This window comes from Anopheles stephensi, chromosome 2, assembly GCF_013141755.1.
Source record: "Anopheles stephensi strain Indian chromosome 2, UCI_ANSTEP_V1.0, whole genome shotgun sequence".
NCBI classification, from domain to species: Eukaryota; Metazoa; Arthropoda; class Insecta; order Diptera; family Culicidae; genus Anopheles; species Anopheles stephensi.
This window is the reverse complement of record NC_050202.1, coordinates 42,423,917-42,451,088: the sequence shown is the minus strand read 5'-3', so window position 1 is coordinate 42,451,088 and position 27,172 is coordinate 42,423,917. Positions and strand designations below refer to the sequence as shown.

Below are 27,172 nucleotides of genomic sequence, written 5' to 3'. Positions count from 1 at the left end.
ACGTCAATTTCAAGTGCAGTTCAGAGTATATTTAGCCTAATAGTTTGTCCCGGATGTTGCATACAAACGGAATTATGTTGCGTAGCTTTAACCCTTTATGTTGGAAATTAGGTTAGGGGTGTTAATCGAGAGGTATAATAGTAGGAAGTTAAGCTGGTTAATGATAACAAAAAAACTAGGACGGGCAGCAGCAAAAAGTGTTTCAGTGCGTCGGCCGGGAATCGAACCCGGATCAACTGCTTGGAAGGCAACTATGCTGACCATTACACCACCGACGCACGTCGAGAGAAGCGTGCTTAGGTGCCTATTTCAAATCAAACTTGTTTTCTTTGCTAAAGCGACTACTAGAGGAAAACAAACATACAGGATTTACTCAACGCATTTTTATAATAAATACTAATACAATTTCAGTTAGCAATTGCCGTTTAAGCTTGCGTGCATTGTTCTTGTGTGACTGGTGGTAAAAAAGTTGATCATATATTTTGATGCTTTTTGAACAGCTGTTGGAAAAAATGGGAAATTGTGATCAAAACGCATCAAATCTACTATGCACTTTATCCCTCCTTCTCCCCGTCCTCCCTTCTGCATATTCTTCACTCGCCCTTTCAAGCGGATTGCACAAAACGTCAAACTGACATAAGCGAAACATCAAACAAAGGGAAGTGAAACCAAAACAAAATCTCCAATAGCAAAAATTCAATCTCTGCTGAAGTCTAGTGTTCATCGACCATACGGTGGTTGGTTTGTCCGTTTTGCATTATCGAAAGGCTGCTAGCGATTCATGAGTTTATTTTTAAGTAGTGAAAATCCTGCTAGTGTCGCCCGTTGAATACGTCCGTCGGTTCACACACGCACGGGCAGGAACGATGCAAAACTATGAACACACCATCGAGGAGTTGACGCAACTGGCGCAGGAAAAAATCGAGCTTGGCGAAAAGCTGCTCAAAAGCCTTTCGCAGCGAAACACGATCGAGGGAGTGAAAAAGATTCAGAAGAAAATCAGCCAAGAGCTAAAGTTCCTGAACCGGGTGAAAGCGAATCGGACCGTCACCATCAACCACATTCTTTGCAGCAATCTCACCCATTTCGGGTGTCTGGTGGACTGTTTGCTGGCGAGCAGTGACGTGAAACACGTCGACTATCCGCTTCCGGTCGAGGACAGGGCCTGCCCATTGCGGGTTGATATCGTGTGCGATGGTGGTGCCACCTGGGTCAAGGTGATTGCCCGCAATCCAAAGTCGCTCAGCGATGCGGTGTATGGGCGGACGAGCTACGGCTCGAAATCGATACTGGAACAGGCGGAAGAGTATGTGCAGGCTGCCTGCAACTTCCCGTACATGTTCCGACCGCCCACGGTAGTGTTTCGCTTCCTGAGCAAGCTGGACGAAGAGTTGATCGAGGAACTGCAGCGGATCGGCGTGCGTGTGGTGATACTGGCCGATGATTTGGGAGAAGAAACGCGGAACGATGTAACGGCGACAGCAGGTCCTTCCACGGTGCTGTCGGAAGCCACCAATCCAAAGGATGAAATACGATTGCTTAATGTAGACGTGACGACGCTTATAGCGTACTGCAGTGCGATGACTAACGGATCTGCTCGGTGGGAATACAAACAGCCGCTACTCTCCGAACAGGCCTGCTGGGAGCGGGATAAACCCGTGAAACCGGTGCTGGACCGCTTGTTTGAGGGAAAACGGTTGATCTGCTGTCAAACGGCGTACGATTCCTTCCACGACATCCTGTCGATATTGGGCGGTGAGCAGGAGAAAGTGCGCGCCAAGGAGCTGTTCAATCGCATTCATGTGCTGCCAGACGTGCCTCTCGAGCAAGCCCCAAAGGAGCTGCAGTCACTGAAGCTGGGTGGAAAGATACGCCCGCGGAGCTTGCAGGTGTTCGCCTTCGGGCTGTACCATCGGGCTGTCACGGTCACCTCCAACGAAGGATTTACACGCGCGGCCAAAATGCAGGGACTCGAGGTGCCGGTTTTCCTGCACGACGCAAGGGCTCTGACGGAAGATAAGGAACGGACGGCTAAACCACTGCCAGAGTGAGCTGAGGATGTGGTTTGATCATCCATCAAGTGGTGTTGACCGCAATCGAAGAATAAATTATGAAGGACAAATGTGCAACGATAGCATGCCGTGTCCGCTGTTTCTCATTCTGGAGCTTAGGGGTGTGCAGTGAACCGTTCGCATTTCTCATATTTCGGGTTTTATTCATACTTCTCACATTTTACCATCATCTGTGCTTGCTCTTGGGGTTCCTCTATACACATATCGCCATGGCAACTGGATCCAAATTCAAAATTATTCGATCGTTTGCGCAATTTCTTCTTGTTTCGTGTTCCTCCTCTCCTTGCCAAGTGCGTCAGTCAGTGAGGCCCGCCTTAAACCTGGACTGTCGGTTTGATTTTCTTTGAGCCGGCCTTTGCCTAAAGTTATGCTCTATTGTAAACCATAAGATGTAGTTTTTCCCGCATGTCGAAGACAGTGAAACGATCTCGATGCGCGATGGATGATCATCAGACGGAACCAATTGTAGCTGGCCTAACTGAACTGAACCATTTTATTAACATGCTCGGCAAAGTTTACTTTTCTTCTACTTGAAACCGGCCTGCACAGCTTCCCTGTCCGCTATTCGATCTTCCGGTTTCTTGTAAACGTGCCTTGCTTTGCCTTTAAATTATGTATACTATAGAAAAGACAGGAATGTAGCCATTCCGGTGTGTATGCAGCAGATTATTAAAATATGGAATTTAAAAAAACATATATGAAACGCAACCCCGCTGTTCATCATCACAAACACTAATCAACCAATTCAGGGCAGAAGCAAGTCAAATTGCCGGTACGCAGAACAGCAACCACTAAGTTACTCAAATTGTGTCCAAAATATGCATTATTACCGGGGATGGAAAACGATTTAAAAAAGAAGAAGATATGGAAAAGAAGTGCTTATATGAGATAATGTAAAAAAACTAATATTTTACCTTCCTTCATCTGCTCTTCCATAAAGGATTTTACGAGCCCCGATAATATTCGTTCAAATCGCGGTATTTTGCTGTTCATTGCACACATTGCACGGCTTCGTGACGCGCGCGTTACAATTTCGGTACAAAAAGTACAACAATTCCCTGCCGTTGGCGAGACGATTTCATTTCACTGTACACCGTGTGTTTGTTTGCTTGTGGTCACTTCCTTGCTGTTGCTGTTGAGCATGTATGTAACTTTCTTCGTCGTAAAGCAACTTCATACATCAAACAGGATACCATTGTTTCCTTCTTGTTTCGCGAGCTCAGTCAATGCTGCTGGGGGTAACTGTTCTGCAACACTGGCCAACTGCTTTTCCTCGTTTTAATCGTCCTAGAAAACGACCGAAAGATTTCATTAGTGATAGTGATGGGAAATTTCGTTTTTGTTTTCGGGACGGAACGGAATCAGTTTCTTTTGTGAAATGAGCGGAGCGAATCTGGTAGTTTCGCTAAACCTAATTCAAAATTTAGTTAAGTTTACATGCATACAGTTAAGTGTTGGACTTGGGTCATTCATTTGAACGAACCTAGTAAGTTCGAAACGACATTCCTTTCGCCGTAAATGGAAATGCCACCTAAAATCATGCTGTTCAGACTTCTCATTCCACACAACGTTGTTTAAAACTTTCCTACCCAGTTGCAAGCCAAGCCGAAGTTTCCTAATTTTCTAATTGAAATCATTCTGCTTGTTCCGCAACGAAATGTCGGGGTCCATCATTTTCACTTTCTCTCGCAATCAGACACAATATCACACGTCATATCTCTATTTCTGTTCTTGGGAACAATTACCCTACACTCGTGATCGTGAACACCTAACCTATCGGGTTTTACAGAGTATATCTAATTATCGATTTTTAATCGATTTTTTACGAAAAATATACTAGCCTACTATGTTATGTATAATGTTTCACCTGTTCACACCAAAGCATAACCAGGTTTACTAGATTGGATCATTAAACATAGCGGCGAAACATGATGCTTCCATACTATTTAAAAAAAGGTCTTAAAAAGTCTAGCCTAAATGAATAGGAAATTATCAAAACAGAGCAAAATGTTAGATTTTCACACGCCAAATTGAAACCCGTATTAGTGCATTCATGGGTCAATTTATCAAAGTTTAGTTATTTCCAAAATGTGCCATTAAAAAGAGATGGACGAAACAATTATTATCCATCCCTAGGGTAAGAAAATCATTCTCAATGACATAACTGAATTATCCCGGTTTCACGGTGTCCGGTTTTGCCTTGGATGAACTGTAGTGTAAAAGCATGTGAAATTAGGAAACAATACTCTACCATTTCGTTTGCCGTCGAGTTGGGCTGCGGTGTAATCTTGAGGGATGCATTCATGTCCCGACGGAACTGCAAGAGGTTCTGCGTGAATCTGTAAATTATAAGCAACGCTATTTGGTAGTGTTGTTTCATTTTGCGATAAATAGCTTCGCTTTTCAAATTACGCACTTGTCGCGATTCTGAATTAACAGGTTTCGCTCGATACCATCCATTAGCAATTCGAATAGGCGGGCCATGTTTTGCTGCTTTGCTACGGGTTGGGACTGGATGAGTGTTTCACGGATTCGACTGTGGAAAAGGAACAAACCAATTCGTTAGTAATCCGCTGTTTGGCTCGATTCCTTCTAGCTCGAACATTCTTACCGAAAGCAATCCTCGTACAATAGTATTAACACGAGCAACGGACGGGACATGGACCAGTGATGTTTGCAGTCCTCGAACATTACTATATTCATCATGGTCGACAGCAGACCCTGCAGGATTTCGGGATGAAGTTCCATCACCTTCAAAAACATGTTGTTTTCCGGCGGAACTATCTGGCGATGCTTCTTGTTCGGGAATGTAGAAACTGGAAAAGTGTGTAAGTGGGTAATAAAATTTTATAAAATCTTGCTAGGTTGCGATTCGGTAGCTGTTGAGAATCAGGATATGTTTTCCATTCCTTCCAACATGCACGTAACAGTACTATCAATGCGTCGAACGCTGAACTGAGCAACTGACCAGGTACCGTCATTGGTTAATATACGAAAATAAACCCGCCCTCCCTAACGTGGTTCCATGGTGTAATGGTTAGCACTTTGGACTCTGAATCCAACGATCCGAGTTCAAATCTCGGTGGAACCTGCAACGCGCTATCTTTTTTTCCCAAGCTTTTTATTTAATTCAAAGTAAATCAACAAAAATGCACTTCGAAAAATTGTCTTCTTCAGCCTCCGATTATTATATGATTATGGTTCAAGATTGCTTTAATTGCCTACCTGCCTGCCAGTTCATTTTTTAGATTGGATTCCTGTTATGGTTTAGGGCAGGTGTGTCAAACACTGACTGCCTACTGTGTTATGAAAATTAGTTGGGTGATACGGTAACGTGTACATGGCACATTTATACACCAAGACATAATAGACTTCAACGAATTCATAATAAGAGGTAACTGAATACGAAAACCAGGGCGTGAAAGTAGCAAAGACGAAGAATGGATTTTTCCATTATTCTATTGTTTTACAAATTGTTATTGTCAGTAGGATTCATAACAATTGGGATATCGTCTTGACCCACAAGAATCTGAACAAACATTTTATGTTCATTTTCAAGTTTATCTAAACTTTTATTTTTACGACAGCAATATCACTGGGTCCTTAGCGCTAACCCACAACGGGCCGCAAGAGAAAAGGGGTGGCAATATTTTTCTGGGAAGCTTCTTTTTTTCCAGGAATCAAAATTGAAACAACTTGGCTATCTGCACCTGTTGAATTTTTACTGTCGAAAGAAGTTGAATAACAGATTTGGAGTTTGGAACCCACAGGCTGCCAATTTGACACCCCTGGTATAAGGCAATCGTATTTCAAATTAGTACGACTGTACACGCTTTCAAACAGAGCATATCATCGTGATCGTTTATATATTTTTGAAGAATAAAATTAAATGAATCTAAAAATGTAGTAACAACCTACTGCATTTGGGTTTCAACAAATCCCCAAAAAGTACTCACCATTCAGTTGTAGCTGCTTGAAAATGTACGTCACAATGTGATCCAACGTTTGGCAACAAGATGAACAAATTACGGTTTCTGTAACAGAAAATGAAAAATGTAATTAATGTACCCGTGCGTCTAGTACAATGATGTCAGTTTAATTTTCCCGCGAGCGGAGAGAACGGAGGGCCACCGATGGGATGCCACCCATCGCTCATCATACGTTACGCATTCAAAGAATCTTACCTAATGCATTCAATCCTTGGGATATACTTTCTAGAATGTACAAAAATAGCGGTGGTTCCAGCGTGGACAGGTATAAGATGTGATCCTGGGCTAAGCACTGTATAAGCGTGTAGTACGATAGTGATAGTTTTGGGTAAACCTGCAACAAAAGAGGGCACACACAATTACATTTTGCCACTAAACAATGCGTCCGACCCAAGGTCCCGAACGACGGCTTACTAGTATATCCTCGTGCGGGATGGTCAATATCAGCTTCGCGGTCATGTTAAGCACATTGTCCAGTGCATTGTCTCCGTACAACTTAAACACGCCAAAATTCACGTAGTTTCCGCTGAGGATTTGCTTCAGCATTTGAAAACATACTGAAATGCCCTTCAACTTCATGGGGTACATCTGCTCGCTGGGTACATTTAGCGACAGCATACTTTCACCTGGTGCGCGGGAAAGGAAACAAACAGTACATTATTCGCGTTAATCGGGCAATCGACAGCTCTTTACATCCTATCTTGCGCAGGAAGATAGGATCTCTTACCGTAACAACAGATCAACTTGGACGTTTCTCTGAATAGCAGTATGCCGTTTGGACTAGAGACATCAAACACCAAACGTTGCGATCGGTTGTAGACTAGTTCGGTGAACAGTTTCAGCACTGGTGTCGTTACCGTAGGATCGTGAGCCCACATTTGCACAGCACGAATTAAGATAGGCGAGTAGTCGGGATAGCTGAAACACACGGTCGTACAAACAGAAAGCACACCGTTAGTAATGAGTGCTGTTCGCGATCATGCAGCTTCTCACATGCCACTTACATCCAATCAAACAGCATCATGTACGGCATTTTAGCATTAAACGCTAAGGCCAATCCCCGCAAATCGCGCGACAATCCGATCAGCTCTTTCTTGGCTTCTTCGCTCGGAAAGTTCATCATGATGATGTTCTCGATCGTTTTCGTTAGCGGCATCATGAAGGTGTTGAAGCGTTCCACGTCTTCGCCAAGATCCATCATCAGCAAACGGCCTAGACAGGTGTAGAACATGCTACGGCATCGGGTGGCCGCAACCGTGCCAGAACCCAGGAACGAAAAATGTTCGCGCTGCGGAGTGTAACAAAGAGGACATGCATTAATTGAGGCGTTTCTGGTTTCTGCTACAAGGTAAGGATTTTTTTTGTTTCCAAGAAACGGCAGAATAAACATTTAATCATAAAAATTCTAAAAATGTCTTCTTTTTCATTGGCACCAGAGTGCACTTCGCTCTTAACCGATAAAATCCATCCTTACCGTACGATTGTTCAGCATAAACTGGATCTCGTCTAACTTGATGAGCTTTCGCACGGAAGAGCACATTAGGGTAAGGTCGTTTAGCAATGAAAGCGTCTTTCGTAGCACAGGCTCCGAGTTTCCTAAATATTTGAGGTTTGTTATGCTGCAATCGTTTCAAAAACAGAAGACAAGAATCCGAATGAGCATTCGCAAGCATCATGCCAAAAATGTTTTGGCGTGGCCCCACTTACATCTTTCGGCTTGTAACCGTCAGCATGGTCATATCGTCATCGCTCACGCCCAGTATCTCCGACAGCCGGGGTAACATCTTCAGCTTCTGCATGTGCTCCGTGATGTAAGTCTTGCGCACATGCGCCAAAAAGTACATAAAGGCTAGTTCCAGCTTTTCGCAGCCACACTGTGGCAGCCGCGAATCGGTAAGCGTCATCAGCTGCAACACTCGAATGATAATGTCACACTCCAGCACTTCATGGTCGTCGTGCGTGGCTGGTGCAATCCGGCCACCGATCGAAGCCCCAATAATGTACACCAACCACGTAAGCTGTCCTTCGCAGATTTGTAAATCGATGTGGTTTGCAGTGGTTGGGCTGGACAGTATCTCCTGGTAGCGGTTGGCCGTTTGATCGAACAGCTGCACCAACAGTGCACACGTTTTGTCGTACTCGCAGCTCCCGATGGTGGAAAACTGTTCCAGCTGCTGCTGCACCATGTCCGTATCGTCTACCGGATCTTCGAGCCCTTCGCGCACAATCACGGGGACGGCGTCCAGCTTGGAGGTAATGAACGCTTTCGTCACTTCCGGCGTGTACGTTTCCAGGAAATGCGGTTCGGGCGACTTCACGTACGGCAGTGACGCGATCAACCGTTGCCATAGCGACAGCAGGTAATGGATGCTGTTCGGCGCCGACTGCCACATTTGCAGCGATTGTACCGTAAACTTGGCTATCAGCTGGATCGCTTCCGGGTAGTTTTCCACGATCACGAGCTCACTGAGCTGATAGTTGGATTTAAGCCGAGCCAACAGTCGGCAGAACTCGTGGTAATTGTCGGGATCGCTCAGCCCGTGCGACGTTTTGAGAATGTCCGTCGCGCCCTTCACCAGCTTCGTGAGAAACTTGATACGCTCCGGATTGCTAAAAATTGAACGCCGAATCGATGTGATCTGCGCCAGGCAGGACAGTGCCAGACTGGACAGATGCGTCGGCAGCATGTGGTACAGATCGAAGAACAGTTTCAGCGAATCGGACTCCGAGTCCAGGAACGCTGGCCGCCAGTTGATCGGTATCTGTACCGTAGCAATATCGTCCGACGACTCGTCTGCCGTGGCACCGGCAAAATCATAGCTCAAACAATTCCGTGCCAGCTCCAGCAGATGCGTGAACAGTCCCTGTTGCGCTTCGTCGAGACAGGCCAAGTTTTTACAAACATTGTCCTTCGCCTGGCTGAGCAAGGTGCACGCTAGGATGAAGATGTCGTACAGCATCTTGTCACGGTACAGGCCCGTGATGCGCTGATGCTTGGGAAAGGTGAGATTGCATGCCGTTTCCGATTGTTGGTTCATCTCCACGGTCAGTTGCGACAGAATTTGTACTCCAATCACGCAGTGCTCCACCGACCCGCCGAGAAACTCCTTCACGTCCTGCAGGATGTTCTGGAACACGTACTCCTGCTCGTACATGTCGATCCAGCAGAGCTTCGTTATCTTTACGAGAAGCGATATTAGCGCCTGAATCACGAACGGTTGCAGATTCGGCCGGGTCGCCAAATAGTTAAGCACGTAGTTGCGTATGTCCACCCGCTGCTGCATCCGCAACACTTGTATGTTTTTCGTCACCAGCTTCGTCAGGATGGTTGTGGCAAACAGCTGCGAGAAGCTCGAGTCCGCACGGTCCAGCAGCGTTTGGCACTTGGACAGCGCGTCGGGATCATCCTGGAAGTGGTACAGCACTTTTTCTGCCTCCGCGCGGCGCTGGGCATCGCGCGATTCGTAGAACTGCTTGCACAGTATCTCAAGCAATTCTGGTTCCTGTGGAAAAACGCGGGTCAGAGAATGGTGGTACAATCGTGTTGCTCTCTTTGGATCCCATTTGGGATGCCACTTACCATTACGATCGAATACGGTAGTTGGTGGCTAGCGACAACGAAATATCTCGGCAGTTACAGGGTTTTGATTGAACGTCTGTCAAGAGTGGTACCTGTCCTGTGCAAAATAAATGCAAATAAATAAATAATCCGCGATCAGAGTAGGCATAGCGTTTTCTTTTCTTTTTCCTGTTTTCGTTCACCAATACATTCAATGGATTGCGCTACACTCCACACAGCCATACAACCAAGCGCTCGGAGGACGCATAAACAAACCAGTCCGGCATGTTATTTCCGAATCCTCATGACAAACTCGCTTCACTCTTTACGCACTTTTTACTTATTTCCCAAGCACGCGTTTTGCTATTCAGAATTCTCAGCTAATGAAAACAATGGTAACTGCACAGTATTTTTAACACTGGTAAACGGTCGGTCAAGGCAGTGCAAACTTTCAAACTCTGCAGAAAGCTCGTAAATATTCAACAGAAGCATATCAAATCCAATGCTAGCGCATATCAATTCCAATGCTAGCCGCATTTACCGGTGTTCCAAGCTTGAAAAGCCGAGTAGAAAGATCCCCACAATCAACACCATACCATCATATCCGCACACTCTGACACAGGGCCAGGTAGTGTGATGACAATTCATGTTGCCGGCAGACAAAGTGCTTGTTCCAGCAAAAGAGATACAATACAAATACAACAACAGTGAAGGAACCGATTGCCGAAACATCCGTCCACCGCATCGTTGCGAAATTGGTTAAGTCGTCCATGACTTCGGTCGCTCGGGATTGCCGCCCCGAGCCAGATAAGCAGCGGCGATTGGGCTTTTTTGCATGGCCATGGGTTATTTTTTTGTGTAGCTTTCCTCACTCGCTCTTAGAAAAGGCGTAATGAGATGTTTTCGGCTTCACGTACACTTTTTCGGCGTCACTCCATCGAACGAAATGCGGCCCGCTTACGAACCGGCTCCGGCTTGTGCTTGATTCGTCGTCGTAGGTGTTGATGCTACCCCCAACTTTAGCTCCGACTTGATAGCTTGTTTTTCCGCAATGTGTGGTAAATATTTTACTCCTCCTATCGCCGCAATAGCTTCTCTGCAGCCAGGCAAAAGTTTTGGAGCGAACCGAGGTAGCTATAGACGGTGGCGGCGGCAGTGAAGTAGCGATTTTCGATACCGCCATGATAATTTTTACGGCGTATGTCACGGTGGTTTCGGAAGCTCGTACAAAAATAGCTATAGCGAAAGGCTTGGGTGTTTGGCCAGCTGTTAAAATTATTGGAGTAGAGATTTACACGAAAAGCGGGATAAAAAGTTGAAATGCATTTGAATGAAAAATAAAAACAGAACCTTCGGAGGAACATGAACGTCACATGGCAAAACATCAATCATATCTCTTGGGGCTTATCGTCTAGAAACACCTTGTGCGTGTATTCCTCGAAACGTCAGCCCAATATGTCCGCGGAATCCCGTTGTGTATGCCGAATTTCGAAATTTTCCTACCGTCTGACATTTCACATTTCATTTGAATTAACCGTTGAACTGAAAATCGGTTAGCGATAATCCATACAACTTTGCCTACGGAATAAACAAATGTATACTTTTTGCTGACTATCGTTACCTTTTTTTCATTAAATAAAACGTTATTTAATTCTAAATTCCATGCATACCATTCTCGTCGACCCCCCAAGCGAAAGGCATGGCCGCCTAGTTTGAATGGCTAGCATTTGCGTTCACCACTACATGCTCCAACAAAAACAGCTTCGCTGAACATTTTCCGCTTTGCTAGCAGATTGTTTAGAAACATTCCGGCTATTGACCCGGGATCTTTATTCGCTGATCGACAGCGATAACCACCATGTCGGAGGGTGCTAACAACCTCGCCCACCGATGTCCACTTTTTCGTGGCCCATTCACAATAGTGTTTCACCCTCGTAAGTAACCACACCGCAAGCGATTGTCGGTAAAAGTCGGTCGAGTTTGTCGGACGAGCAGAAAACATGCAACTGAAGTTGGCCGCGTTGGCTCTGGTAGCGGCTGGCCTATCCTGCTGCCTCGTGTCGGCTACCGAGCGCCATGGTCAGGATCCGTTCAACGATGAATTTTTGCGCCGAGTACTCGCTCGTGCCCGTAGCTGGAAACCAGACACCAACTTCCGATCAAACGTCCACTTTCATGCGTTCCGGTCGCTGAAGGGTATTGGGGAGAGTAGAACCGGATTCAAGGTACCGATCAGACGGTACGAGTACGTGTACGATATCGACATTCCCGAGTCGTTCGATGCACGGACCCACTGGCCGAACTGTGATTCGCTGCGTGAAATCCGCAACCAGGGAACGTGCGGGTCCTGCTGGGCCGTTGCAGCTGCCAGCGTGATGTCCGATCGTGTCTGCATCCACTCGAACGCGACCATCAACGTAGCGCTGGCTGCCGAAGATCTGATGGGCTGCTGTGCCGACTGTGGTAGTGGGTGTAACGGTGGTTTTCTGGATGGAACCAGCTTCCAGTACTGGGTGGACGCGGGGCTGGTAAGCGGCGGAGCGTACAACTCGACCGAGGGTTGCAAACCGTATCCGTTCAAACCGTGCGAGTATCCGTTCCACGACTGTCACGTGGAAATATCGCCCAAATGTACGCACCACTGTCACGACGGTGCCGATCGGCACTATTCGAAGGATAAGCTGTTCGGCAAGGTGGCGTACAGTGTGGCACGGGACGAGCGCGCGATACGCTACGAAATCATGACCAACGGACCGGTGGAGGCTGGGTTCGACGTGTACGAGGATGTGCTGCTGTACAAGTCCGGCGTTTACCGTCACGTGCACGGTGAGAAGATCGGCAAGCATGCGGTGCGCATTATCGGTTGGGGCAGAGAAGGCGGTCTGCCGTACTGGCTTATTGCGAACTCGTACGGCGAGGATTGGGGCGATCGCGGGTACTTTAAGTTTGTGCGGGGATCGAACCATCTGGGCATTGAGTCGAAGATCATCGCCGGGTTACCGCTGGTATGAGACAAGCATCCGACTGAAAATAAAATTTCTTTCAGCATCAACTGCGTACACCTCAGTGTTATTATTTATCGAAAAACGGAAAACGGGAGATTTTTATTCTTGGTCGTCCCTGAAAGCGGAATAATCTTTCTCGATCGATAAATCAGCCTCTTTCTCGTTCTTTGCCTCCCTGTTTCCGGAATGATACGTATGTAGCAGCTACGGTGGGCCTGCCGCTTGTCCCTCTACAGCTTGGGCAATCCGGCCGAAATGGAACTTTCGATGCCGAGATGGTCCTCGCCCCGGAGGATCTTAAAGAATCCATTGTCGCCCCAGTCACTGTTCCATGAGTTGGCAATGAGCCAGTACTTCGTACCATTCTCGACGCCCCATCCCAGTATGCGAATAGCATGCCCGCCCAGCATTTTGCCCGTTACGTGCTGATAGACGCCCTCCTTGTAGTGAAGCAAATCTTCGTACACGGTGAACGCACCCTCCACCGGCCCATTGGTCATGATTTCCTTCTGGATCTGTTCCTCGTGGCGTGCGATCGAGTACGACCGTGCCCCGTACCGTTTGTCCTTCTGATACGGCACATTGTAGCTGTCCTGACATTTTTTCACACATTTTGGAGTTTTGCCACCTTCGCCCTCGCACGAAGGACGCGTTCCGTTAACGTGATGTTCGCAGGGAGCAATCGCGTACGGCTGACAGCCCATGTTCGACCCGAACGGTCCACCGCTGACCAAACCCTTGTGCACCCAGTAGCTCCAGGCCGCACCCGGGAATCCGCCGTTACAGCCAAATCCGCACGTGTGGCAGCACGACACGAGATCTTCGGCCGAAAAGCGGAAATGAATTTTACCTCCCGAAGCGATACAAACACGGTCGGACATTGCCTCGACGGCACCGAACGCCCAGCACGAGCCACACGATCCTTGGTCGCGGATTTCGCGAATAGTCGGACAGTTGGGCCACTGTTCGCGCGAGTCAAAGTTCTCCGGCAGATCGTCCCCGTCGTGCAGCTCGTGCAGAAGCTCGGGCTCGCGGAATTTGTCCGCGTCTGGGTGAACACCCATCAGGCCGCGGATGTACGTGAGCGAGGTGTCCGGGTGGAAATTACGGCCCGCCCGCCATGTGGTCGCTTTTACGTTGATTTCTTCGATGAATTTCGATGACAGTGGGTACTTCTTGCCGAAGCCGGCCTTGGCCGCACCTGTCTGGCTGATGGCGACGAGCGCCACAATCACCAGATGGAACAACATTTTCTACAACGAAAAGAAAGCAGCAATTGTAACTATTCCGTCGACTTTTGTGTAATGCATTTGCATGGATGGCAGTTTACAGGCAGATAAGCCTGTGGGGGACTATGGAATCGAACTCTGTTTACGATTGCGATGATGAATCAGCAAACATGTCAACAAAGATCTGCTCCGAGAACGAACGAAACTACCACACAGCAGACAGACACACACAAGCGCAGATAAGAGCGTAATGAGATTGGAGCTGGTGGCTAGCAGTATCATCATCCGATTGGGAAAACAGAGTCTTCGCACCGCGTCTTGCTATCAGCTGGTGAAGAAAAACAGCTTTCTACCGTCCTTTGTGTCTTAACAACATAACCTACTTGTACCGTTGCTACGCAATTCGCTCTGGTGGCTTTGTTCGTTGTTTGCTCACAACCGGACCGATTGACACGGTTCGATATGGCCAAAATGATTTACAGCACAATTATATGACAACAAAGTATTACATGTAATTAAAACAAGCAATATGAGTACTGACTCATTGGATTAGAAAGCCCATAACCATACAATTTATGCTATGCTTTACTTTATAAAAAGTATGAGCTTTTATGCTTTGCTTTGCTATACTTTTGAAGCTTTGTTGATTGCCCCACTGAAACGTTCGCTAACTATTGCTACAGCTATTTCAACACTTACCTATTACTGCGTCTCTTTGTGTTGCGTTTTATTATTCGATTAACGCTGGAATGCATTGACTGCGGTTAAATTCTTCGACCCAGAACGTTTTGACAACCCAGCCAACAAACTGGCATTTGACGATGCCCAACAAAGCGTTCCCAATTGTAATTCGAACAACTGTCGTCAGACAATGCGTGGTAAAAGACGGCTAATAGACAATTCGTTTGAAAGTAGCCGTTTGTCGACTTCTTGTTGATTTCAAATAATGTTCGTATTGTGGCAACCAATCCTTTTTTTTAATTCTAATACAAAACGATTTGTTTCAAGGTCATTCATTAAATTTATCACATGTAGGGTCAAATGTTGATCGTATCGATCGATAGTATAGAATATTCATTCACATATACCTGTCCAGGCCATGAACCTGTCCAAAACTTACAGATAGAGACGAAATGAATCTAAATGTCTCTTACAAACGCCATCAACCGCTTATATTGCATGCGATACAGCCTCAAGACGACAGAGCGAACGAGTAACGTGCAAGTAGTTGGATTGGAAAACATTTCGTTTATTTTTGGGTGCAACAGTGCGTTGTTTTTATAGCCAACTTTTACATACAGCCTCCGGTTGATAGATGAAGCCTTGGAATTATCGATACACATTACGCTAAATTTGCACCCCCGTTCCGATGTAGCCTTCTTCCCATTTATATGTCGGACTAGGATGCTCTTGGTGAACGGACTTTCGCCAACACTGAATCTCTGCCTGCGCGCATTTTGCTCATCCAACCCCACATCCATCTTATCGTTAAATGCCCAGCCGGTTTGACTATTTCGTACACAACTACTGGTAAAGCTAGAATCCGGGGCCAATCGTTGTTGGCAACCGTTCGCTTAAATCGAGAGCTCCAAATGCGAATTAATTCTCTATCAGTAATATCGCAAACATGAAACAGAACCGAGCTTCGATCTCTGCTCATCGAACCCATCTTGTCGTAGCAATCTCAACTTCCTTACGAAGACGAAGTAGTTAGAGTCGTAGCTTCACCCGAAGGCGCTGCCGATGGTCGAGTTGTGGATTTTTTCATCGCACGAGCCCGAATGTTTTGCATCGTATTGATTGTGAGCTTCTCCATCAGGCGTGGCGAAACGAAGCTCAGCGTATTGATTGCTAGCTCAAGCAGGGCATGTGGAAAGTACCCGGTAGTTTGACGAGTGTGACCAAGCGTGTTTATCGCGCTGCCCACAAACACTTTGGGCGAACAGGCCATCCACGTGCTCTTCCGAATCTTGGACATGTTAGTAGCTACCGGCCCGGGCAGCACCGATTGCACCACAATGTTGTGCTTCGCGTACTCCGAGGCAAGATCCTCCGAAAATTTATCCATGTATGCCTTGGACGCAGAATAAACGGTCAGTAGCGGGGCCGGAATGACGGCGGATAGGGACGAAATGTTGATCACAACACCCGTGTGCCGTTTTACCATGCCGGGCATAACTAGCTGACACATGCGCGTCACCGAGAGAATGTTACAGCTGAGCAGATTCTTAATTAGCTTCTCGTTGTCCTGCAGTTCCAGCAGGTATTCCGGGTTCGCATAGCTCATGCCAACATTGTTCACCAGCACGCCGATTTCCATATTCTCGATTTGTCGCTGGATTTGATCGTAAATTTCTCCTCCACTAGTGAAGTCGGCGGCAATAACCATCGTGCGCACCTTGAATTCCGTTTCTAGGGAAACCAATAACGAGAATCGGACATTATTCTGGTGTAAGATGGGTCTCGTTGGTGATTTGCAGCTTACCAATTTCTTTGGCCACATCCTGAAGCTTCGAAAGGGTTCGGCTGATCAGAATAATGTTGAGGCCCTTTCGGGCAAGCTAGAAAGAAAACAAGGAAGAACGAGAAATTAATACTAGCCAAACAGGAAACCATTGCTCAAGCTCAAGCAAACAAAATCAAATGTAAATATGCAGTTTTTTCCCCTCTGTCTAACGAGCTGGAGCTTTCTCCATGAAGATCGCACAATACAAACGTACAAAAGAAATGCTTTTCTTCATGACGATCATGAAGTAAAGTGAAACTGTGTTTGCTGTTATCCGTGCATACGACCCACGATGTCCGCACCAAGAGTCATCGCCACCTTAAGATTGAAAGCAAAAACCACCTCACTTCCGCAGCGCTCTAGTGGCTAGCTAGCTAGTGGCTCAATCGATTCAACCCTGCTGTTGCCGTTGAATTTGCCTCCGACTCTGACCCTTTTGGTGCGGCGGAACCCACCACAAAAGAAAAGAAACTCTCGCCACAAGCGCACAAGAAAACTCATTTATGCAACTCATTGTTGACCGGGCCGGGCCAAAGTTAGTTGTGCAGCTCCACATGAAAGAGAGGTGGTGATGAATTTCTCTTCCAATAAAACCGTATAGCATTAGCTGAAAAGCAAGGAAGAGTGTGTTTGTGCATGTTGGATGACCAACCAACATTAGAGACCTTTGCACTCGAACCCCCACACAGAGCAACAGCTGAAGGTGTTTACCTTCACTACTATACCTGATACTATAGCTGATAGTATTTAAAACTGAAGCTACTAATTCACAGTACAATTAATCGTGTTATAAGTAGGAGATTTTGAAGTTGGGCATACATGTAATACCTATGAAGGCATGACATTGCACCATCAAAGCTCGTCACTGAGCATTTTTTTTTCAGAAACGACAATCATCAGATATGTATACTTTCCCACATGGATATCATCCCTGCGGTGGCTAAGTAACACAGGTTCTAACGGGTGTTGCGTGTAGGAAATGATTTGATCGAATCGATCTACACCAACGAAGCAGCGCGTGATCGTGTTTGCGCGGCGCACTTGACTTTTACCAGTCAACCTTCGCCGGGACGTAACTGCATTTCATTCCGCGTTCCTCATGATGTGTATATATGTGTGTGTGTGTGTTTGTGGGTAGGAAGGTCCAATGCAGTTTATTCTATCCAGTGCAACTACCCTAATACTCACCGCTTGAGCGTATGCTTTTCCTATGCCATCGGTTGCACCGGTGATGACTGTAAAGGGGAAGAAAAAAAAATTGGATTATTAGTATAGAAAAAGAGAGTTACATGAAAAGCATTGCCACATGAAATCTCCAATCGTTTTTCATTGGGCTTTGCTATGGCCATTAATTTATCTGAACAATATTTGTGTCTTTCAGTTCTTATACAAAACCGAAACTTAAATCAAAAAAGCTTATAGTCGCAAAAATTCAGCAAGAGCTCTAAAAATTCTTTGCTCTAGATATAGCAAAAAAGTTAGGGCGATATTCTGCAGGGAAGGAAGAACAATGCTCAAGAAATTCCTCCAAGTGAGTTCTTTTATTTTGATCCTTTTTTTCAATTCAACAATCCTCAAAGAGCTTTGAAGATAACTAGGCAATGGAATAATAGCATATTTTTATACTATATTAACCTGTAATAGATTTCAATGCACTACACAAAACAAATCATTAGTCCACAGCAACACACTCCTCCGAGCGCAATTAATCTTCCCTTCGTTCAAGCGATCGTGAGCAAATGATCTGTTTTGGTTTGAAGGGCACAATTTCGCACCCATAATTTGAGGTCATCGGGCGTACATGCACATACACCTAACGATTATTGAAATAAACCTTTCATAAGACACCAAAGCGCAAGCAACGGAACAGACCACCAGAATAGATTAGCAAGCAGCAGAGTTTAACCTTCTCTCGGGCCGGGACCATTAGTGACCGATAGCATTCATTTTCTTTCTTCACCCACATCAAAATCGGCGAATGATCTTGGCTATGTGGATCGTCATCGATCCCAGCAGCGAACTGCTCATGAAGGGGTAGTTCGTTTCAATGTCAACCAGTTGGAGGGCAGCCTGATCAACCCAAGGGTCAGTCATATCTTTATGCAAGGGTGAGAGAGTGTTATCGATGCCTGCGCGCACATGCGCATGATTGAGGGTTTGCCATTTTAATAGCCCCAAGCATTGTGTGCTGGGCATCGATCATCGGAATGATCTTCTAATCTGCCCACAGCAAGCTGTCGGAAACGATCAGCTGTAAACGTTACAAAAAGCTTCTTCTTAGAGCTTGTCCCATCTTTAACCCTATTGGTGGTAACTGAATGTCTCTGAAGTCATTTTTCACGCTTTGGTGGACAAATATTGCTAGTACGAACACACTTTTTTTTTGTTCACATGTTTCGCAGCACGTCAACGATTCTGTTTATCACTCTGGCTGCTCCCTTCTAGCAAGAACAGCTTCAGGTTGAAGCGATCGAGGGTTTTGTTGATTTTTTAAATCATCAAATGGCGTAGGTTCTCGGTTCGTTCGCTCCTCCAGCCTTCTTAACACAGTGGCGCGATGGCAATGGGAAGAAAAATAACAAAATTGACGCAATTACTGGAGAGTACTATTATTCCCGGCGTTTGTTAACTTTTTGCTCCTTAAAATAGATGAGTGTGTTCCTTGCCTGTGTCGTTTTTTGTCCTGCTTCTAGAGGATCTGTTGTTCCTGTATTCCCGTAGCTGGGATGCAAATGACATAGTACGCCATGATTAGCACTTTACGAATGATGGCAAAACGTGAGTAGCATCAAGTTAAAGCATGAATGATTTTTTTGCTGTTGGCATCACTCCTATGGTAACGTTTCACAGCTAGCTGAGATAGAGAATTACCGTGAAGATATGTAATACGTCAAGAATTTTGAGCAGGCCATCTAAAACTAAAGATGTTCCTTCGACAACGAAGCAAACGTGGTAAGGCTGGCCAGTTTCGATTCGCCAGCACCAAGTGAGTCCACTCCAAAATGTTGGAGAAAACCGGTTTTATGGGTAGGAATTTTCGGCTAAAAGGTAACTTTCTTTTCCTTCCCCAAAAAAAAACAGCCCCAAGACTTTTAGGTTCAAGAGACTCGTCGTGGTCGTCGGATGGCTCAATGCTAACAGCAGCAGATATCGATCAGCACCCAAATTTACTGCCCACCTCCTAGTAATAGTGGCGTGGTGGTAAACCCCTTTACAACCGGTTGCTTATTTTACTTCGAATTTAATCAGTTGCGCTTTCGTGACTTCCATTGGAATATGCACCGGAAGCTGTGATGGAGAAAATACACAAAGCTTGAATCCGCTTGTAAGTTGGAATGGTGTTATGTATTCGTACGTAAGAGTGGCCCAGCCTGTCACCTATCATACTCACATGTCTACCAACCGAAAACAAACAGCTTTTTAAAGTACTTTTTTCTACAACGATCAAAGCTGTTCTTATCTCCCGTATTCAGGCGACCTTTGCTTTCGGTGGTCTCAATATTTTAGCAATGTGGCAAGAGGTTTATCAGTCCTTGGGCAGCCTATACTAAGTTTGGTATGGGTATTAAACTGGTTTCCACATGAGTTTGGCTTAATTAGCCCCACACTAAATCTGTGAAAAAGGGATATTTTCCCACACTGAGACTGTCACGCGAATACTTCATCAAACAGGGATTGGGAACTAAGAACGTGATTTAATAGCATCATAATTGCTGTTAGATTCCGACCGTTCACCGGATAAAAGACGTACCATTAATTCACCATTTGCCTTTGTTGTAGGAGTCCTGCATGGATCAAACTAAAATTAATCTATAGTTTCGAATAAACTATGGGGGAAATGTTTTCGCAGCTCGAAATGATACGAGTGAATACGAGCTTTAGTTTAAATGCTACAACAACAAAAATGGCCTCCACCAGACCGGTTTCGTATTGCGAATATTTTTGGTTTCGCACTTTATCGGCGCCAGTGTCACGGGCATCAAGAACCGAAATATTGTGCCACAAATTTATTCACAATCTAGACGGTGGGTTTGTTTGGCTTTGTGTGACACATTGGATAGCAGGCGGGAACGCGCTGGTTCCAATCAGGAAGTGGACGTCGATTGGAATAAACCAGTTCCACCATTAGTATCTTCCAATTATCGTACAGATTCTAAGGACATTCTCGCAAACCAGAAGACGAACGGTCGACGAATAGTCTCTAGCAATGGACACAACACTGTGGCACATACATATAACTCGGAAGCAATACTTACGGGCCCATTCGCCGGTCTTTTTCAGGTTGATGCGGCAGCCGAACACCTTTGGTCCGATAAGGTTTTGATAAATCCAGGGAAACACCTTGCGCAATATGAACAGCGACACCAGGACGGCACTGGTGCTGCCCAGAACGCTCGACACGGTGACCATTTTCTAGGCGAAGACGCACGTACCAAGTTCGGTGACAAGGAGGTTTGAATTGAAAATTCAGCACTGGCTTTGCTTTGCTCCACCCGAAAGCACACCGGATGTGAACGGAGACCGACTAAATCACGCACGCGGTACTGGGAAGCACGGGAATAATTCCACGTTCCGCCAGAACACAACACACACTGAAGCACACCGTCGGACGCGCACAGGACCGAACCCACCCGTCGAAACCCGTCTATCGTGAGGTGTGAGCGACGAATAATCTTTCCTAGTCGTAGCAGGCGTTGCAAACGACGGGTTGTGTTGCGTATTGTAGTGGAAACGTCCCCAGGAGGAGGTAGCACGTATAGCAGGGGTGTCAGCGGTTAGCGACGTTTTTGTTTCGAATCGCTCACCAGCACCGCTTGCCTTGATGGGTGAGGTGTGCAAATAAGCTTCGTATTTTATTGATAAGCGCTTCGTCAGCAACGAACACTGGCTATGGATGTGGACGCGTTGGGCGGTTTTTTCGGTGCGGGATTTTGACAGAAATGTGGTACGCGACCGGGCGAGTGCTGCAGCAAGCCTATCGATCCAGATTCCAGCGATGGACTAAACTTTCTTCGCGTTTTGGGGTGCCTGTGTCGCGCTCCGTTTCGGTGATTTTGATGGTGTTGTTTGTTGTTTCGCTTTCACCTCGCTTTTCGCTAAGCCCTTGTTCCGCTTTTCAACCACAGCGCCAGTTAAGACAAATGTGAAGAAAGGAAAATCTGTGATTAATAATGCTTGGTGCTGGTCTTCCACGCGACGTAATAATGGTAATTTCACGGTAAAAGTTGACTGTCGCGTTAAGCAAAACAAGAACGGAAGGAAAGTGAAAGCCCGGCACCCAAGTAGCATAAATGGGTTCAGAACGCAAAGTGGCACCAAACTGTCAAGTTCTGTTTTGATAGCGTTCTAAGCAATCAAATGTCAAACGGCTTACGGGAAGGGTAAGCTTTTGTAATAATCTGCCAAAAATGTAGCTTTCGGGCATTTTGACTCATGTATTGGCCACCTTTAGTTTTGAAAATGTTGGGATACATATTTTCTATATTATTACTACAGATTGTATAGAATTTGCTTGAGCTGATATTAAATCAACTGTTATAACTGTTTGTTTGGTTTAAAAAATCTTAACAACATTCTATTTATTTTATCAACTGGTAATCTACATCAACATTTTTGTAATGCATTAAAATATTGCATTACACCGACTTTCATTACCTTGAAAATTACGATTGTGTGTATAAAACAACTCAAAATAATCTTTCACCACCACTCTTCCCTTCCCGAATGTGGTACCGCACGCAACGGTCTCGCGAAGCTGTGGAGGCTTTTTTCTCTGATTTTCATTGAACTTGATCTACTGACCTTGAATCAACAGAGCCCGCGCAAGCAAAGCCCACACAACGAAGCGGGTGGGGAGAACGCGAATATGCAACGAAAGAGAACTGAACAAAGTTGAATGATCGCTAAGAAGTTTGCTTTCGCTTTCGAAGTGGGTTAGCACTGATTCCAAATTAATCTTGAATGGTGTCTTATGAATTTGTTGCACTTTCAATTAAAGATTGGTTTAGGTTTGGTACTTTACTAAACTAAAATGATACCACATCAATTGTCATCAAATGTTTCTCTTTGTTATTTGCATCGCTCATGGTCAGTGATTGCACTCCATGTCAATGATTGCCACTGACAAGGTTGTTTTATGAACTTGATGAGGCGTATTGCAATTGTTTCGTAGTAAGTAGAAGATCATCTCGGATAGTAAATTCTTGAGTTCGAATCCCATACGGACCGTTTCCCCATAGTGAGAATTGAAAACCTGTATATGTGGTGCCAATAAGTCGCTTAAGCCATTGTGTGGACAGCCTGATTTACCAGACGCTAAGCCATGAAGCAGAATCACTTTGAACCACGCGATGCTTAGCAGAACATGCTAATGTTGCTGATTTTCACTAATTAAATGTAGGTTATGCTAGATGCCAGAGCTTAAATTGTTAGTTGAAAACAAAAGATGAAAGACTGTACAATTAAATTTAAATGAACATTATTGACAAGTTGACACCTTTTTTATAAAGTAACCATCATGCATCGATATTTGGTGGCCAACTGGAGGGCATGTACTCGGTTCAATTCAAAATATCCGCCTCCAAACTATCTATTCCAAACCGGTCACAGTGCGTGTTTCAATTTCGGCTTGATATTCAATCACACTCGGTGTGAGATGTGATAGAACCGGTTCAGTTGAAGTGTAGTCGCCTGACGGTATGCAATCTGCACAGCAACTAATTTGGAGCACGTTCGCAGGCAAACAGCGTGTTAAATTTAAAAAATGGGAACGCAAGCGGCCTGTATGATCCTCTAAAAAGATTTGATTGGTTTCGATTTGCTGATTTTTTGAACAATTTACAGAAAAAGAACAAAAATCGATGGCGGACAAAACTCCATCCAGAATTTGTCTTACTTCAACTCAGCAAAGTTTATGAAAACAGTTGTAATGGAGTTAATTTTTAATCGCAAAAAGGTGTTCACACAACACCAGGGCCAAGTAGCCTTTGGTGGTGGTTGTTCTAAATCTATACCGTTTCCCGTAATCTCTCATTCCATTTCGTAAGTTCGTCTGTTGAAAATGGCTGCAACTGTGGGTGCCAAAATTTTCCGTGACTTTTTTCGGGACAGCCCCTGTCGGATGGTAAATATTTGTAACTATCATTAACCATAAACTGTGTTGCAGTAATAAAGAAAATGTTGCGAAATTTGCAGGCATATCTTATGAAACCTGCGGAAGCGTCCGCACTGAGGCCTTTGTCTAGCAAAATTGTTGTGCGGCCAAAAACAGCTCCAAATCCTCGGTTGAATCGAACAACCGATGCATCCCCATTGTTACCATTGGGGTCGGCGAGACCCGTTAGCCGATTTGATCGGTACGTAGAGCCACCGGCTGCAACGAAAACCTCTAGCGTGTTAGCAAAGCAACCATGTCCACCGTGTGGGAAAGCTAAAAAGAAGCCAACGACAGACTCGAAGCCTGTACGTACCAGGGATACTTCCACCAAGCATCGGAGCAGCTCCACCGGTTCCGGTAGTGCCGAGGAAGCGAAAATACTGAACACAGTTCAGAAACGTGATCCACAGCAGCCAAGAAAACCGGGCTGCAAAGTGTGTTTGCCGAATGATCCGACCGGATTTTTGCTCAGCGAAATCGATCACATCCGCGATCGTATCCTGGATCGTCCAGATAGTATCAGCTGCCGACAGGCGATTGCACTCGCTCAAGACATACGCAACAGAGTTGACGCTATCGTTCTTCCGGCGGGAAGCGGTGGTGAGCGTGAGCCGCGAGTAAAGTTTATCGGTGGACGAGTGAAAAGCTTTGGCCGAATACCAGATCTGAAACGAAAGCCGGTAACGGACACGGTCGATTGTAGCATCAAGAGGGCAAAGATTGTGCTGGACAAGAAGGTCGCGTCGTCAGCGCTGGGTGGTTGGATGCGCCTCGAGGAGGAGCGAAAGGATATCAAGCATCAACGATATTGAATGATGCTCCTCCAGCTAATGGCACGCGTGTCAGGGAGCAGTCGAACAAGAGGAAATCACGCGATCATTAGATAAGAAACAAATTTCATCCCAGTGCAATGCAAAATCCAAAATGTATTAAATCTCATTTTAACCCGTCAAGTGTTGGTGGTCTATGCTCATTTTATCAACACCGTAGACATCAACAAAAAACAATGCAGCGCACGGGACCCACCCGGGTATAGGTAGTAGACTAATAAACAAATCTATATGCCGAGCGTTCACCTCACAGCCACAGTCGGTTGCATCATTGATAACGATTTGGCGAGAGTATTTAAAGGGATCGCGATGGTTGCAAAATGGTACAGTTGGCGTTTGCGCCGATCGCAATCAAAATGGCATTCGTCCCATCGTTGGCCATTATCGGGCTGGTGCTTTGCCTTCACGGCGCCCAGGCAGTGGGAAGCGCCGAGAACAACCTTGGCCTGAAGCTGTTTGTGCAAAGCAGCGGGGAGCACCAGCAACCCCAGAACTACTACCAAAACTTTGCACCGTATCGGCCACGTTTTGCCGAAGCAAAGTACGCCCCGGAACAGTTTCGCACCGGGTACGGCAATGTGGTCACGTCCCAGGCTGCCTTTGTGCAGGCCATCAACAACCGTTCCACCACCTGGAAGGCGGCCGTTAATCCGAAACGCAACGACCAGTACCGTGCCGGTGTGCTGTCCGACGAGTCGATGAAATTCCAGCTGCCTCAAGGATTCGTGCTGAAGCTGCACGAGGACCCGTTGCCGGCATCGTTCGACGCGCGTCAAAAGTGGTCCTACTGTCCGAGCATGAACATGGTGCGCAGTCAGGGATGTTGCGACTCAAGCTTTGCTGTGGCGGCCGTTTCAACCATGACCGATCGTTGGTGCGTCCATTCGGAGGGCAAGGCTCAGTTCAACTTTGGTGCGTACGATGTGCTCTCCTGTTGCCACCGGTGCGGATTTGGCTGTGACGGAGGTGTGCCGAGTGCGGTGTGGAACTATTGGGTAGAGAGTGGTATTACCAGTGGTGGACCGTTCGGCTCGAACGAAGGCTGCCAATCGTATCCGTTCGATGTTTGCAAGAAGGCGGGAGATGCTGCCGAAGCGCCTCGGTGTCTGCGGGTCTGCCAGCCCGGGTACAACGTTACCTACGCAGAGGACAAACATTACGGACGGGTGGCGTACATGGTACCGAAGGACGAGGAACGCATCATGTACGAGGTGTTCAACTTTGGACCGGCTCAGGCCACCTTCACCATGTACACGGACTTTGTGCAGTACCATAGTGGTGTGTACCGGCATACGCTCGGTCTACGCGTTGGTATGCACTCGGTCAAGGTGATGGGCTGGGGTGAGGAGAACAACGTCAAGTTCTGGCTGTGTGCAAACTCGTGGGGCGCTCAGTGGGGAGAGGGTGGATTCTTCAAGATTGTCCGTGGCGAGGATCATCTCGGTTTTGAATCGAATGTCGTCGCTGGTTTGCCGTTCTTCCGCTAATGGGACTAACTTACTGCGAAAACACGAAATATATTTACAGCAAATGACTATTTAAATTTGTGATCATTCACTACGACAAGCGACAGTGCTCGGGCGCAGGTAGAAGAGCAAATTGCATTTTAGTAATTATTGTTATAACTTACAAGAAAACACGCTTTTCAATCACTTAAGAGTATCGCCAACTCCTCCCATCTACATCTATCAGCCAGTGTGCGTGTGAATAATTGAAACTAAATCGGATCGGTGTGCTTTTGATGAAAAATATTTTCTACACACACACACACAAAGGGAAAGTGTGAGGCAAGAATCCTGGCAAGGGAGTCTATGACGAATAGATCGATCTCAGCTTCTCAATTTTTTCTACATACGCTCTACCTTAGACTCCACCACCGTGTCAAGACCCTGTTCTAGCCGAATGGTCTTCAGCTGTTCCTCGAGCTGCTGCGTGCGCTTGCACATGTCGACGTAATTCTTCTGCAACTGACGCTGGTAGATGAGGACCTTCTCCTTTTCTTCTGCCCACTTCGTACGCTCCTGCTCGAAACATTCCCGACAGGACGCTAGCTCACGGTTGAGTCGTTCCAGCTCACCAGCGCTTTCCGGCTGGTGCGCCGCATTGGGTTGCGCGGTCAGCGTCGTGCCACGCTCGTCTTCCGGTTCGTGATCTTCCTGCGTCGGTGTCATGGATTTGTAATCGTCATCGGATGAGCTGTGCTGGTGATAGCTATCCACAACGGTGCCTGTTATCTCCTCCACTGGAATTTGTGTCACCACGGTCAAAGCGCCGGGTAGCAGGCTGCTTAGATCGAGCGTAATCTCCGTCATGTCGACCTGTTTGCCGCTACCATACGCGTCGATAATGTTGGACTTGTCCTCGTCCGAATAGTTGCAGATCTGCGAGCTCAGGAATAGCTTCTTGTTCATCTCCAGCTGGCTGTTGCTGTTGAAATAGTTCCTGATGATGTCGCTGCTGGAGATCACTGCCGAAGCTGCTTTGCCCTCGTTTCGTTCCCCGTCCGGAGACTCTGGTCCCTGGAGTGGGCTGGTTACTTTGCTGTTGCTGTTGCTGTTGCTGATCTGACTGCTGTTGTTGTTGCTGTCGTTGCGCGTGCGATCGGTATCCTCAAATTTCTGTGCCACCAGCTCAAGCTTCTTCTTGTACCGGGTGTACCGACCGGTCGGTGCACCTTCATAGCCTCGCAGTATCGAAATATCGGACAGTTCCTTGCGTAACTTTTGTATTTCGTTGTTCATCAGCACGATGATCTGATCCTTGAAGATCACGATGCGATTCAGTTGCGAGATTTCCAGATCAAAATCGAGCTCCTTTTTTATCTGC

General features: G+C 46.2%; 8 protein-coding genes and 2 non-coding genes across 20 annotated transcripts in view; 5 read left to right on the top strand and 5 right to left on the bottom strand.

The window, feature by feature from the left end:
- Positions 1 to 206: 206 nt before the first annotated feature.
- Positions 207 to 278, bottom strand: Trnag-ucc. The gene has a single exon. It is a non-coding gene; the product is annotated as a tRNA-Gly (tRNA).
- Positions 279 to 621: 343 nt separating this feature from the next.
- Positions 622 to 2,163, top strand: LOC118504289 (UPF0415 protein C7orf25 homolog). The gene has a single exon (XM_036038584.1). The coding sequence runs from the start codon at positions 867 to 869 to the stop codon at positions 2,049 to 2,051; it is 1,185 nt and encodes a 394-aa protein (XP_035894477.1). The 5' UTR covers positions 622 to 866; the 3' UTR covers positions 2,052 to 2,163.
- A 25-nt stretch (positions 2,164 to 2,188) lies between these two features.
- Positions 2,189 to 10,763, bottom strand: LOC118504286 (ran-binding protein 16). Of its 3 annotated transcripts, none has more exons than XM_036038562.1 (13): positions 10,538 to 10,763; positions 9,642 to 9,738; positions 7,769 to 9,564; positions 7,536 to 7,680; positions 7,066 to 7,349; positions 6,789 to 6,979; positions 6,476 to 6,687; positions 6,257 to 6,395; positions 6,029 to 6,106; positions 4,684 to 4,888; positions 4,489 to 4,608; positions 4,324 to 4,411; positions 2,189 to 3,359 (listed from the first exon to the last, which is right to left on the bottom strand). In XM_036038562.1, the coding sequence occupies exons 2-13, from the start codon at positions 9,642 to 9,644 to the stop codon at positions 3,351 to 3,353; spliced, it is 3,270 nt and encodes a 1,089-aa protein (XP_035894455.1). In that variant the 5' UTR covers positions 9,645 to 9,738; positions 10,538 to 10,763; the 3' UTR covers positions 2,189 to 3,350. The 3 variants fall into 3 exon arrangements, with proteins under 3 accessions (XP_035894455.1, XP_035894456.1, XP_035894457.1); XM_036038563.1 differs by having other exon boundaries at positions 9,642 to 9,733; XM_036038564.1 differs by lacking the exon at positions 10,538 to 10,763 and adding an exon at positions 10,162 to 10,230.
- Positions 5,092 to 5,163, top strand: Trnaq-cug. The gene has a single exon. It is a non-coding gene; the product is annotated as a tRNA-Gln (tRNA).
- Positions 10,764 to 11,334: 571 nt separating the features above from the next.
- LOC118506150 (cathepsin B-like) lies at positions 11,335 to 12,679 on the top strand. The gene has a single exon (XM_036042906.1). It carries the CDS (start codon positions 11,621 to 11,623, stop codon positions 12,629 to 12,631), a length of 1,011 nt encoding a protein of 336 aa, XP_035898799.1. The 5' UTR covers positions 11,335 to 11,620; the 3' UTR covers positions 12,632 to 12,679.
- A 10-nt stretch (positions 12,680 to 12,689) lies between these two features.
- LOC118506149 (cathepsin B) lies at positions 12,690 to 14,682 on the bottom strand. 3 transcript variants are annotated; one of them, XM_036042902.1, is made up of 2 exons: positions 14,554 to 14,682; positions 12,690 to 13,878 (listed from the first exon to the last, which is right to left on the bottom strand). In XM_036042902.1, exon 2 carries the CDS (start codon positions 13,873 to 13,875, stop codon positions 12,856 to 12,858), a length of 1,020 nt encoding a protein of 339 aa, XP_035898795.1. In that variant the 5' UTR covers positions 13,876 to 13,878; positions 14,554 to 14,682; the 3' UTR covers positions 12,690 to 12,855. The 3 variants fall into 3 exon arrangements, with proteins under 3 accessions (XP_035898795.1, XP_035898796.1, XP_035898797.1); XM_036042903.1 differs by lacking the exon at positions 14,554 to 14,682 and adding an exon at positions 14,485 to 14,505; XM_036042904.1 differs by lacking the exon at positions 14,554 to 14,682 and adding an exon at positions 13,956 to 14,101.
- A 399-nt stretch (positions 14,683 to 15,081) lies between these two features.
- On the bottom strand, positions 15,082 to 21,647 carry LOC118506151 (very-long-chain 3-oxoacyl-CoA reductase). Of its 2 annotated transcripts, XM_036042907.1 has the most exons (4): positions 20,617 to 21,647; positions 17,549 to 17,595; positions 16,340 to 16,415; positions 15,082 to 16,266 (listed from the first exon to the last, which is right to left on the bottom strand). In XM_036042907.1, the coding sequence occupies exons 1-4, from the start codon at positions 20,768 to 20,770 to the stop codon at positions 15,548 to 15,550; spliced, it is 996 nt and encodes a 331-aa protein (XP_035898800.1). In that variant the 5' UTR covers positions 20,771 to 21,647; the 3' UTR covers positions 15,082 to 15,547. The 2 variants fall into 2 exon arrangements, with proteins under 2 accessions (XP_035898800.1, XP_035898801.1); XM_036042908.1 differs by lacking the exons at positions 17,549 to 17,595; positions 20,617 to 21,647 and adding an exon at positions 16,575 to 16,823.
- Positions 21,648 to 23,321: 1,674 nt separating this feature from the next.
- LOC118503036 lies at positions 23,322 to 25,889 on the top strand. The gene is made up of 2 exons (XM_036035869.1): positions 23,322 to 23,483; positions 23,555 to 25,889. The coding sequence occupies exons 1-2, from the start codon at positions 23,421 to 23,423 to the stop codon at positions 24,326 to 24,328; spliced, it is 837 nt and encodes a 278-aa protein (XP_035891762.1). The 5' UTR covers positions 23,322 to 23,420; the 3' UTR covers positions 24,329 to 25,889.
- LOC118503033 (cathepsin B-like) lies at positions 24,659 to 25,889 on the top strand. The gene has a single exon (XM_036035864.1). It carries the CDS (start codon positions 24,667 to 24,669, stop codon positions 25,831 to 25,833), a length of 1,167 nt encoding a protein of 388 aa, XP_035891757.1. The 5' UTR covers positions 24,659 to 24,666; the 3' UTR covers positions 25,834 to 25,889.
- A 44-nt stretch (positions 25,890 to 25,933) lies between these two features.
- LOC118503029 (leucine zipper putative tumor suppressor 3) overlaps positions 25,934 to 27,172 on the bottom strand; it is a 33,195-nt gene continuing 31,956 nt past the window's right edge. For 4 of the 6 annotated variants that reach the window (XM_036035855.1, XM_036035856.1, XM_036035857.1 and 1 more), the window contains exon 9: positions 25,946 to 27,168. In XM_036035855.1, coding sequence (XP_035891748.1) covers positions 26,194 to 27,168 — 975 coding nt within the window. In that variant the 3' untranslated portion in view covers positions 25,946 to 26,193. Of the gene's footprint in view, positions 27,169 to 27,172 lie in introns of all 6 variants that reach the window. The other 2 variants (XM_036035854.1, XM_036035859.1) reach the window with 1 other exon arrangement.